This window comes from Chenopodium album, chromosome 7 (genome assembly GCF_948465745.1).
Source record: "Chenopodium album chromosome 7, dcCheAlbu1.1, whole genome shotgun sequence".
NCBI lineage: Eukaryota > Viridiplantae > Streptophyta > Magnoliopsida > Caryophyllales > Amaranthaceae > Chenopodium > Chenopodium album.
Window position 1 is genome coordinate 55,487,237 of NC_137840.1, and position 13,969 is coordinate 55,501,205.

Sequence of the window (13,969 nt, forward strand, 5' to 3'; positions counted from 1 at the left end):
TCAAGTAAAAATCCTCTTTAAAGTAACTATGATAATGAGAAACTAGATTTAACGGTGAAGCATAATCCCCGATTGTTCGCTAAATTGTGAAGCCTACTATGACTTTGTGAGGGAGTCCATCTTCTTGACATTTAGATCACAATATCACATCCTCAATTCCAATTAACGCCAATTGTAAAATTGTACGACTAACCACCCATGAATCCAATCTTTCAGATAAAACCCTAAAAATAAATTCCAATCTTCCATAAGGGAAGATAAGAAAGACACACACCAAACTCTCACAAAAGAAGAGAAGAAACCCACAAATTGGGATGAAAACTCTCATAAAACTCTCTCAAAAGAAGTTAAGGCTCTAACTATCAATAAACCTATCAATTTTATTATTAAAACTCAAGTGCAAGGAGTTATAATCCGCCACGTGTCAGTTTTTCCCCCAAATTAAGTCAAGTCAGCGAAATTACCACATCAACTGCCACATCATCGAACCCTATCACCTTATTCACTCCATTAAAATAGTAATATTTATATTAATTCATCCTATCATTAAAATAGCAATTGATAAATCCCAAATATGTGACACATAGGGTTTAGATTATGAGTAGTTCTAGAGCTCTCAAAAAAAAAAAAAAAATCTTTTAGAAGTACAGTATAATATTGTGAGATCAAATACAATTCTTTTAGTTTCCTAAAAAAAACAATTCTTTTAGAAGTACAGTATAATATTGTGAGATCAAAAACAATTCTTTTAGTTTCCTCAAAAAAAAAGAAAAAAAAACAATTCTTTTAGAAATACAGTATAATATTGTGAGATTAAATACAATTCTTTTAGTTTCCTAAAAAAAAAAAATTCTTTTAGAATAATGATACTATACGAGCTAATTATTAAGTGAGTAAGCGTGCCACAGTTGTTAATAAATAGCAATTTCTTTCTTAAAAAATATTAAAAATAAAATAAAAATCAATGTTGTCTTCTTCCTCTATCATTCCTTTGATGGTAAATACTCATAGTTTTTCACGAAACACAAACAATCCAAATAAAGTCCCAAATCTTTAATTTTGGTATCAAAACAATATGAAATCATCATGGCTCTACCTTAAAAAGCTCCAACAAATATCAGGAACCATGGTTTCGGACAATGGTGGTCGGCATACTAAAAGACGGGAAGGTCATGTCCATCATGGTGGAGGATGGGTCGTCGGCTGCCGACGCCGTCAATGTTTTCAATTGACGGTTTGCAACCCCTCAAAAAGAGGTAACCGATCTATGATTTTTAGAAGTATCCCGAGTGAAATTTGGGTTTTAATTGTCTAGATTGTGAAATAAAATCATTTAAATGCCTTGATTGTATAATCAATTTTATTAAATAGAATAATTGAGATGATTATAAATTAGTTGAATAAGTAATCGTTATGAAGATTGTGACTACAATATTATCAATTTTTGACTCACAAAAGTATTCAATCATTTAAAGAGTAGTAATTAGAATTGCCGAAAAAAAAAGAAATTAGACTAAACTATTGAATTGCCTCAATTATAACAGTTTACAGTTAAATTTTTTCTGGCTAAATTTGTGGAATAAATGAGTGACATTAGTACTACCACCCAACCTTTCACTATAAAACTAACCATATTATGTCGCAAAGTTGTCACAACGTTCTAAAGGTTTACATACTCGTATTTCATTGAATTTTGTTTGTACTTATTGCGGTCGAGTGATCAAACAAAGGTGTTTTTCTTTGAAAGTATCCTCATTTTATTGATTTGTGGTAGTATCTATTGTCGTGGAGTGATTAAAAAACCACCTAATATAATTTAGCACCTGAGAAGCGCCATCTTTCATAGCCACATGACCTTTCTCAGGGCATTTGATTAGTCAAGTTAGTATTGTGTTTTCAAGTGTCTAGAAATTGACTACCCGCAGCTGGTTGTTGAAGAATTGAAGTCTGCAAGTCTAATAAGAGCTATATTACTCTATTGTTATTACTCTTGATGACTTACATAATAGTCAAATTATTGATGTGATAAGTAGTTTCAAAATTATTGCATGTTAAACTTTGTATGAGGAATTTTTAGAGTTGTACTTAATGGGCATAATAGTCAAATTATTGATTTGATAAGTAGTCAAATTATTGCATGTTAAACTTTGTTCTATCATTTTCATTGATTTCATTTTTTAATGTTCGAATTTGCAGGGTCGTTTGAGGCTAATTTCAGTGATCGACACTTGACACTTCATTCCAATAGCCTAAGGTACTTTCTTCTTATTATACAAATCAATTTTTAAGAAATGTAATGCGTAATTCCTTTTGGGTGTTTGTGTATTATGAACAAAGCTCTGTTTACTCTGTATAGTTGGCTAATCTCTCATAATATTGTCACTTTTGATCAAGTGAAATTCTAGCTCAATTATCACCCTTTCATGTATGTGATTACATCAATTTATTTTTATAAAATCAATTTCTGAGGACTTTATAGAAGAACTTAATAATTCTAGCTCATAAGTTACAACTACATAATTCTAGCTCAACATGCGTTGTTTATGAGGACTTTATAGAAGGACTTTCTAAAAATAATTTCATTGCCATGATGGTTGACTAACAATGAGAGGGGAAATTGATTACAACTTTTTAAAGCAAGTCAAATTCTGATTTGATGGTTTAGTTCTGTAACCTTTTTATTAAGGATGTTACATTTTTTTTGGGAGGGGGGGGGGAAGGAAAGCTATGGGCTTCAGACCCTCATGTTAGTGAATAATTTCAAAGTTAACTGTTTTAGCTTAGTACAGAGGCCTTAAACAATGCAGTTTTGTAATTTAGATAGTGTGTTACATTTATTTCCTTAAAAAAGGAATATTAGTCATGGTAATTAGTTGGCATGTAGTTCAGACATTGCTCATAAGTTACAACTACAGGCACCCGGAAAAAGAATACCATAAGTTAGCTACATATAGTCATGGTAATTAGTTGGCATATGTTAGCTACATATTGTTGAACTTTATAAAAAAAATTTACCAACCTTTATAATTTTCAACATGTCACTGAAATTGAATATACCAGGATTCATCACTTATTGGGGGAAATTCTAATATCCTTCATGGAGAACCAAAAGAAAATCTTCAATATAAGTTTCACTGCCCTCTTATCAAACATCATCATGTATTATGGTCTCCCACAACCATTGTATAAACAATACCATAAGGACCTCCGTCAAAAGTATGTAGTTAAAATCAATTTCACTATGAATAGAAAGGCGAGACCAATCAGTATACGGTGCACATCATCAAAGGACTTGCAAACTATAACTGAAAATAAAGCAAGAAAGGCCATTGCAAAGCTTAAAGAGCTATACATGTTTGACATAGTAAATTTCAACTTAGAGGCCATTCGCCTTGAGAGAAAGAGACGACAGATTGCAGACATTAAACGAGCTGAAAAGAGATTGCATTAGAATCTATGAAGATCGAGTATATGGATGTTTGCAACAAAATGATAACCTTATAGAGATACTACGCAAGATCAAGAAGTTAGGCCACCCCATTAATTGGGCGAGCTTGCGGACATGGTGAAGAACCTAAACATGTTTTGGCTATGACTAACATATAAAGCCTAGAAGTTACATTATCTTTTTATTATTTGCAATCCATTATATCTCTCTTTATGGTTTCCCATTTTATTTTGTTGGATTAAATATTTTACAAAAATAAGACAATTAATGAGAAATAAATTTATTTTATTGGGATTTTCTGGGATTGCTATCATTATGTTGTTCTTATATTTAGTTGTGCACTACCTTTTTAAAAATTGTAGTTCTTTTATCATTTGCTAAAATCAATGTCAGTTAGCTAAGTTATCGTTCGTCCTACAACTATCAGAATAGATACTTTTGGGATGTTCCTTTTTTTCAGCTCTATTATTATCTACTTGGCAAACAGAAGTCCAATTTGGTTAAATGGATCCCTTGAATATATATATAAGCATAGTATTATTAAACCTGCCACCCAGATGTTTATATATATATTTTAACAGGTTAAAAATGCTGATGCAGCGATGGTAGACATAGAAAAGGCAAGACAAGGACGACTCTTACGCCAACACATTATTAGGCAAAGAAGGGAAAACCAAGTATGGACCAATACGAAATCAAGGAAATAACATACAAACTCAACAAATAGTAAGGACCATATTGAGTGAAGGTAAACAAACGAAAAATCTCATTATTCAAAATTTTATAGCATAAGAATCACTTAATATGTTCACATTTCATGTTTTTTTGAGATAGACAAGGCAAGGCAAGCAAGACACGCACGACTGTTACGTCGATACATTTTAAGGCAAAGGGAAAACCGAGTAAGGGCCACACTAGCCAGCGACATACCATCTCAACAAAGTGTATCAAGTACATTAAGTGAAGGTATGTACACAAACTAACAATACCAAAAAAAAAAAAATGAAACTGCACAAAGTTAATACACAATTAATGAGTTTGTATATATTGTGTTCTGACATCCAATATACCATCCTTGGTTCCAAAGGGTCCCCTCAAACTTATTGTCGAAAAAGGAGGATTGATAATGATGAATGTTCGAAGTCATCACGCCAAAAACAAAGAGTGGAGTTAGAAGTAAATGAAATGCATGACCAGACCAATTAAATTGACACCCATTTAACAACAGGTATAATCATAATTGGCATAAATCATGTTGTGAAAAGCTTATTAATAGGTATAAAAGAAATAAACCTTGAGTTTTAATATCATGCAGGTACAAAATCAATTGGATGTAGGAGCGAGATCAACATGCATGCACACGTTTCTGGAAGAAAAAAGCGACGAAGTAAGGCCATTATCTTTTAATGCTTTTACAACCATTTAGATGTACAATGCCATATGTAACTATAATCAATATCATGACAGGGAAGTACAAAGAAACATGGAATTTTGGGCAACCAACCAAAAAATGTGTTGACTGCAGTGCAAGGGTTTGGATTGAAGAAAGAGTGACGAGTGTTGGCTCAGTTAACAAACCTAAGCACAACATCTGTTGTCAAAAGGGGAAGATACAACTCCCAAAACTCAAGAATCCACCTTAATTCTTAAGAACCCTTTTAAATCCAGATGGAGGTACTCAAAATAAAAATTTCAAGGAGAACATCAGGCCGTATAACTCTATCTTTGCATTCATATCTATGGGAGGAAGGGTTGACTGAAGTGTTAATAGAGGTCCTGGGCCATATGTCTTCAGATTACACGGACAAAACTATCACAAGATAGGCTCATTACTCCCTCCTGTTGGTGAACAACCAAGATTCACCCAACTTTATATTTATGACACTCAAAATAAGGTAGCCAACAGAATCAAATCCCTCACAAGCAATGTCACCAGTGAGTTGGATCCCGAAATAGGTGTTGGTCTCGCAAACATGCTTTATGAAAACAACGAACTTGCTAAGGTGTTTAAAATGGCAAAGGAACGATTTGCTGTCACTGAAATGCCAAATGTTTGGGTACGCCTGATTGGTGTGCGGTCAAAAGATGGTAGGGAGTACAACCTACCAACTACAGAGGAGCTCGCAGCATTAATTTTTGGTACAGGTGATCCACAACAAAGTACTAGAGATGTCATCATAGAGGAAAGAAGCTATGGCCTTCGAAGGATCTCAAATAAGCACCCCAATTTTATGGCCTTACAATATCCATTGTTGTTTCCTTATGGAGAGGATGGTTACAAAATTGACATCCCCCATAAAGATGTTGAGACCACAACTAGAAAGGAAAAGAAAACAGTCACCATGAGAGAGTATTATGCTTATCAATTGTGCGAAGAAGCAATGACTTTCATATATTGTGGGAGGCTACGCCAACAATTCATAGTAGATGCACTGACATGCATTGAAGAAGTGAGGCTAGATTATGTATGGCTCAATCAATCCACAATAAGAAAGGAAATTTTGCGTGGGTTAACAAATGCAGTTTCTCGAGGGGATACAGCACCCGCCTCAATAGGGCAACGTGTAGTATTACCTTCATAATTCACTAATAGCCCCAGATTTCGAGTGCAGAACTACCACGATGCAATGTCCATATGTAGATGGGTCGGGCCACCAGACTTATTCATCACATTCACATGTAATCCAACATGGAGTGAGATTAGAGAATTTTTAGCATTAAATCCGGGGCAGCGGCCTGAAGATCACCCAATCGTGTGTTTAAACTAAAGCTTGATGAACTAATCAGAGACTTAACAACAAATGAACATTTTGGGAGGGTTCTTGCAGGAATGAAGAGAAATTAACGAGTTTCAAAAACTTTGATATTAATAATAAAACCAGAAATTAATTTTTTTTTTTTTTTTTTTTTTTTTTACAGTTATATACACCATTGAGTTCCAAAAGAGAGGTTTGCCACATGCACACATACTTCTTTTTCTACATCCGGAGGATAAGATTAATAACCTTGAAGACATTGACAGCATAATCTCAGCGGAACTTCCAGACAAAGAAGCCGACCCATATGCATACGAATTAGTTGTCCAGCTAATGGTACATGGGCCTTGTGGGATTATAAATCGAAGCTCCCCTTGCATGCAACATGGGAAATGCTCCAAATACTATCCTAAGGATTTCAATTCTGGAACAACTGTAACTGATGAGGGTTTCCCAATATACAGACGACGTGATGATGGTCGAACAGCTATAAAAAATGGCCACACAATAGATAACAGATTTATCATCCCTCACAATGTTGATTTGTTGGTCAAGTATGCAGCCCATATAAATGTAGAATGGTGTAATAGAGATAAGTCTTTAAAATACCTATTCAAATACATGAATAAAGGACCAGATATGGCTCTTGCAATGATTGAAGAAAGGTACACACCTACAATGGAGAATCAAGATAATGGGTCTAAACAAGTAGTTGATGAAATTGCTTCCTACCTAAACTGCAGGTATTATTCACAAATAGTTATTAGTAAATCAATAAACATCTTTTCCTATATATTTTTAAAATAAAATAACCACTTTAGTGGTGTTCATGAATTGTAGGTATGTCTCGGCCGCGGAAGCAAGCTGGCAAATATTTGGTTTTGAAATGCAATTCAAGGACCCCGCTGTTGAGAGGCTGACCTTCCATCTACAAGATGAACAAGAGGTCATTTTCCATGACCATGAAGCACTTGACACGGTCATTGAAAGAGTAGGGGCTCGAAAAACAAGCTTGACGGAATGGATGGAGATCAACAAGTTGTATCCAGATGCTCGAGAACTCACATATGCCGACTTCCCAACCGAGTGGGTGTGAAAAAAAGATCAAAAATATGGAAAAGGCGAGATAGAGGGTTTAAAATAGGAAGAATATATTTTTCTCATCCTAGCTCCAGTGAAAAATACTATTTGAGGATGCTACTCAACATTGTCAAAGGTCCAACTTGCTTCCAAGACATCCGCACAGTCGATGGAATCATTTGTGCCACATACAAGGAAACATGTTATGTCCTAGGATTACTTGACGGGGACAATGAGTGGAATGAGGTTCTAAAAGAAGCTGCTACATGGTCAAATGCACCACAACTGCGTGAGCTATATGTAACAATTCTACTCTTCTGTGAGGTGTCAGAACCAAAAACTTTATGGGAGGAGCATTGGCAAAACCTTTCCGATGATATACATTATAGACAACGACGTCGTCTCGGTATTGAAGGGTTGTGTCTAGCAGAAGATGTAATCCAAAATTACTCGCTCTATGAGTTTGAACAGATCTTACAAAGAGGAAATAGAAGCCTAAAAGAGTTCCTTGGAATCCCATTTCCTGATATGACCCGTCTTGAAGACATTGGAAATAGGATGATTATGGAGGGGCAAAATTATGACACATGCACATTGACTCGAGAATCAAATCACCTTCAAAGAGGTTTAACTGTTGAACAGAAACAAATTTACGACACTATAATCCAATCTGCTTATCGACAAGAAGGCGGGGTGTTCTTTGTCTATGGAAGTGGAGGCACAGGGAAAACTTATCTATGGAGAGCCTTAATACCAAAGTTAAGATCTGAAAATAGCATAGTCCTTGTGGTGGCATCATCGGGTATTGCATCATTACTTGTGCCAGGTGGACGAACAACACACTCGAGGTTTAAAATACCATTTTCACTAAATGAGTATTCCTGCTGCAACATTGACCAGGGATCTGATCTAGCCCACTTAATAAAAAAGGCAAGCCTCGTTATATGGGATGAGGCACTAATGGCACACACACATGCCTTTGAAGTAGTTGGCCGTACATTCCGAGATATCATGCAACTACGTGACCCATCCTCTATGGAAAAAGTATTTGGTGGCAAGTCAGTTGTCTTAGGTGGAGATTTTAGACAGGTTCTTCCTGTTGTTAAAAAGGTTAATCGAGCAGATGTCATTGATGCGTCCATTAACAAATCCTCAGAAATATGGCCACATTGTATAGTCTTTAAATTAGAGACAAACATGAGATTATTGCAGAGTAGTAATGAAGAAGAGAAGAGACAACTAACTGAGTTCAGCAACTGGGTATTACATGTAGGAGATGGAAAATTACCAGCAATTGCAAAAGAAAGGGAGGATGAACCAATGTGGATCAACATACCTGATGACCTGTTGATAAAGGCCGGAGAAGACTCAATTGATGAAATGGTGGAATGTGTCTACCTAGACCTTCTTCAAGAATACACCAACCCAACATACCTACAACAACGTGCCATACTTGCATCGAAAAATGACTTGGTTGATAAGATCAATGATCAAATACTCAAAATGATACCAGGAGTAGAAAAAGTCTATAAGAGTGCAAATAGAGTATGCCCATTGAGTAGGACGGGGGTGAATGTCGAAGCATTATACCCAACGGAATTCTTGAATACACTGCAGTTACCAGGAATACTAAATCATGAATTAAAACTTAAGGTGGGATGCCTTGTTATTTTGTTGCGGAACATTGACCACAGTCGTGGACTTTGCAATGGTACAAGACGAATTATTGTCACAATATTAGAGAAACGAGTAATCCAAGCCGAAGTTATAACTGGAACACATGTGGGCAAGAAGGTACCAATCAGTAGGGTGGAAATGTCACCATCTGATACAGAGTGGCCATTCACCTTAAAGCGGAGGCAATTTCCTCTAAAACCATGTTTTGCAATGACAATAAATAATAGTCAAGGACAGACATTCGAGCAAGTAGGGGTATACTTACCCGAGCCCGTATTTAGTCATGGCCAACTTTATGTAGCGGTATCACGAGTGACTACCTGTAAAGGCCTCAAAATATGTATCCCCACACCTACATCAACTATAGAGGAGAGCAAGTTCACAATGAATGTAGTGTACAAGGAAATATTCTCTAATGTATAATTATCTTTGGTTCTAAATTTAATATAATAAAATCAGCCATAGTGTTAAACATAGACGTGTTAATCTCAATATTGATAAGGTTTTACAATGTCTTTGCAAATAAGCAGGTTTGTATGCACTTCAAAATTTTAATCCAAACATAGCTTAAAAATGAGTTTTTATTTTTTATTTTTTTTAAAAAGTGAGATCTTAATGATTAGTTACCTTACTTCATAATTTTTAAAATACAAAATAAACAATTAGCTATCAATTTAATAGGAGCTCAGCTGTGACATATTCATACTTTATGAAAATTAGTATATATAAAAAAGGTATGCAAACGTCATAGTATAGAATTTAAATGCAAACCCCTTAAGGATGAAATATATACTCCATACAACCGTTATCTATTAATTTACCAAAGATCATATATATCTATGAATCTATTATACTACTAAATTATAAAATTAAAAAAAAAAAAAAGATCCTACCCCCAAAAAAACACTAATAACTGATGTATTCATACTTTATGAAAATTAGTATATATCACTAAAGGTATGCAAACGTCATAGTATAGAATTTAAATGCAAACCCCTTCAGGATGAAATATATACTCCATACAACCGTTATCTATTAATTTACCAAAGATCATATATATATATATATATATATATATATATATATATATATATATATATATATATATATATATATATATATATATATATATATATATATATATATATATATATATTAATCTATTATACTACTAACTTATATGATTTTTTAAAAAAATATCCTACCCCCAAAAAAACACTAATAACTTAAATAATAAGAAGTGGAGCATCCTATTCAAATATATTGTAGGTTACTAATTACATTAAAAACACACATTCTCAATTACTAAGAGTTAAATTCTATATTGATTATATAGAGTATATTAAAATAATTTAATAATTTAGTAACCTCTGTATAAATTTAAAATTCAAAACTATTAATTAGTAATTAACACACTAAGTATATTTCAAAATCGAAAACACTCCAACAGCAAGAAAAATGACATTGCATTAATGTGTGAAGAAATTTGAAACATATATATGACTATATAATATTGCATCCAAAGTAATCATTCACTCTATTACAAAAAGGAAGGAGAAAAAAAACCAACCACGTACTCCAATAGTTTTTCTTTTTATAAAAAAAAAAAGGATCACAAGTAGAGATGGCAATGGATCTGGACCCGACCCGGATCCGTGGATCCAGATCCGTTTTTCACGGATCTGGGTCTTCAAATTTTGGACCCGACGGATCCGGGTCGGATCTGGGTCCTGCTGATAAAAACGGATCTAGATCTGGGTCTGGGCCCTAGACCCGGATCCAGATCCGTGGACCCGTTTTTTTATTTTTCCTATTAAAAAAAACTAAAATTGTTTGTTTCTTTATTAATAATGTTAGTAATGATAAAGATTAACCCTTTCAAGAGATGAATTTTGGATGCTCATATTATACACATCATCGTTGTTTTTTCACTAGCTCATTTGTAACATCGTATTTTTTTGTTGTTTTTAATTTTAATTCAAAATATGAGTGTATACGTTGGTTAATTTGGGGTTGAACTTAATAACCAACAACGTAAGTTTGAAATAAATTTTTTGACTCGAAAATTACATTTTTTGCAAACAAATAGGCAAAATATATTGGACCCGTTTTTGGACCCGAATCCAGACCCGGATCCGTTGGACCCGACGGATCCGGATCTTCATTTTCTAGACCCGACGGATCCGGGTCGGATCTAGATCCTACATACAAAAACGGATCTGGATCCTACATACAAAAACGGATCTGGATCTGGGTCCATCCGGACCCGGTCCAGATCTGACCCGTTGCCATCCCTAGTCACAAGTTTATTTTGAAGTACCAACAAAGGAGTTCCAATCTAAGAGTCAACATCTGAAATATATAGGTAAGTACCTCTCACAAAAAGATATATACAATTATCAACTACACAAAGTAATTGACTCCATCAACACAACTAACATCTCTATTCATATTGCAGGGCAAAAAAAATGCTGATATCTGACTTGAAGCAAATAAAAAGCGGCAGCCATCTAATAGTTCGAGTATCGAGAATATGGAATGTGATCTATAACACAAGTGCGGAACCAACATCGTTGGATATGATCTTCATAGACAAACAGGTTTGACATTTAATACAAACAATAGTAATGTATGAATGAAAAAATTACAAAGACTAATAATATTTTTCCTTTTAAAAAAAATAGGGAACCTCCATCCAAGCAATAATACGAAAGGCATTGATAAAGGATTTTAAAGGCGATATCATAGAAGGAAAACTGTACACAATCAACAATTACGAAGTTGGTAAACATGACAAGCATTATCGTGCTGTTCGTAGTGATCTCATTATTAGATTCACACACTTGACAACAATAGTTGAAGAATGAGAGAGCGTTGCCGATATTCCAATGCAAAAATTTAACTTGCTAGCCTTACATCGATTGGAAGAAAGAAACAACAAAAAAGACTACCGCATAGGTAACTTTTTCCCTTTTTTTTTTGGAAGGAATATTGCATAGGTAACTTAATTAAACAAAAAACATTTTTTAGAAAAAAAAGAAAACAAAACAAGTAAGATTAATATTGTTTCCTAAATTTGTATAAACAGATGTCATTACTTTTATAACGGGCGTGGAAGATAAAGGCATTGTCAAGGTCAAGGGAGAAGATACACCAATAAGTAGACTACACATTGAAGACCTACAGTAAGAAACCTAACTAATGAATAACATTAGCTTTTGAAATCATATTAAGTGTAAAGAAATCAATGGCATTAACAAATTATCATCAGGTTTAATAAGATCGTGGTGACACTATGGGGATTGGCCACAGACCTCATCACTACATATATTACCAACGACGAAATGAATTCAAAAGTGGCAGTAATCACCTCATTAAAAGTCACACAATACAGAGGTAAGTACTAAACAAAACCAACTACACCTACACAATATATGCATTATAGTTCGATACAAAATAATAAAAAGGCCCAAATCTTATTAAATAGATAAGTATCAATGGGGATCGTCAAGTGCTACAAAGATATACTTGAACCCGGAAATTCCAGAAGCAAAAGACTTCTATCATAGGTAACAACAGTTCACCCTATACACTAATAAATAACTTTCAAAATGATAGATGAATAATTAAAAAATATATGCAGGTCAAAAGAAGAAACTGTATGATACTTGGAGGCAAGGAAACAACAACCAATTGAGGAACAAATGTTCACAAATAGGGAAAAACTGGGGAGGTAATGTACTAAACAAAAAACATAAAAAACACCATACATTATACAAGTTCAAACAAAACACAAGAAGCACCATTATTGTACATTTTCAGATCAATCTAATCAATTAATAACTACACACCCAAAAAAGGGAATATTCACTTGCAGGGGAATAATAATGGATCTTCGCACTGACGGACAATGGAAATATTTATCATGTGACACATGCAAGTGAAAAATAAATGACGATCGGTTTTGTAGGGTTTGTCAACTATGAGTGAAAAGGTAAGAAATTATTTTTTTTTAAAAAATAACACTTACAACAATTTACAAATACAACCCATAAACAGGTACTTACTGAAGGTGGAATTAGACGATGAGAGTAGAAGCTGCCAAATGACATTATTTGATAAAGAAGTTGAGAAGATTGTCGGAATTGAAGTAGAAGAAATGGTTGACCTCTACAATAAGGTAAACACAAAACTCACAAAAAAATAAACCAAAAGAAAAAAAATTGGCAAGACAAAAGAAATTGAAAATCAATTTATATATTCTACTGCATTCATTTAATACTATTATTCAAATAATATGCACAAATTGCAGGCTAACGGGGAGGACAAAGTTATGAGTCGTCTAAAAGAATGCATCGAAAAACAATTTGTATTCCGTGTGAAAGTGAACACAAGAAGTGACACAGTGGAGTTGAATTGTCACAAGACATTTAACATAAACTATAACTTAGAAACAAAATATTTGCTGCAAAAGATTCATGGCATGATGAAAACATCAAAAAAGAACAACAACCAAGGTACACAAGAAGATCTGCAGATGTTGCACAACACAAGTTCCCCAAATGCAAGTGACACAACATCAACTAAATAAGAGGAGAATGAACAGAAAAGAAAAAGAACCACACAGTAAGCATATATTGATACCCCTACCCCCAACCCTCCTTTTCCCAACAAAAAATAACCCAAAGCACTGACATCATCATATGACTTTGTACAGGGAAACTGAACAAACAAAGCTTCTCAACTCTGGAAAGCACCTTATGCAAGGAGAAGATGTAGAAGAAAAACAACTCCGCGCAAATAATCAAGATGCATCACAAAATGAAAAAAAATGAGACAGAGATAGAGTCGATAAATGATTTACTTAATAAATAATATATCCTACTAAATGTAAAAACAAGCAATCAAGTACGATATTGTTAATTACTCTAACTATTACTTATGCATTTACGGGATTCTATTATTTCTATTTAATTTTCAAAATATATCCTATTTTAAAATGAACAAA

The 13,969-nt window shown here is 34.0% G+C and overlaps 2 protein-coding genes and 1 long non-coding RNA gene across 3 annotated transcripts; all 3 read left to right on the forward strand.

The window, feature by feature from the left end:
* Positions 1-4,104: 4,104 nt before the first annotated feature.
* LOC145637943 (uncharacterized) lies at positions 4,105-4,647 on the forward strand. The gene is made up of 3 exons (XR_014114552.1): positions 4,105-4,196; positions 4,283-4,414; positions 4,536-4,647. It is a non-coding gene; the product is annotated as an uncharacterized LOC145637943 (long non-coding RNA).
* Positions 4,648-5,460: 813 nt separating this feature from the next.
* On the forward strand, positions 5,461-6,030 carry LOC145640335 (uncharacterized). Its single transcript, XM_081691630.1, has one exon. The coding sequence runs from the start codon at positions 5,461-5,463 to the stop codon at positions 6,028-6,030; it is 570 nt and encodes a 189-aa protein (XP_081547756.1).
* Positions 6,031-7,398: 1,368 nt separating this feature from the next.
* On the forward strand, positions 7,399-13,552 carry LOC145640336 (uncharacterized). The gene is made up of 3 exons (XM_081691631.1): positions 7,399-9,143; positions 13,021-13,141; positions 13,274-13,552. Exons 1-3 carry the CDS (start codon positions 7,399-7,401, stop codon positions 13,550-13,552), a joined length of 2,145 nt encoding a protein of 714 aa, XP_081547757.1.
* Positions 13,553-13,969: the final 417 nt, after the last annotated feature.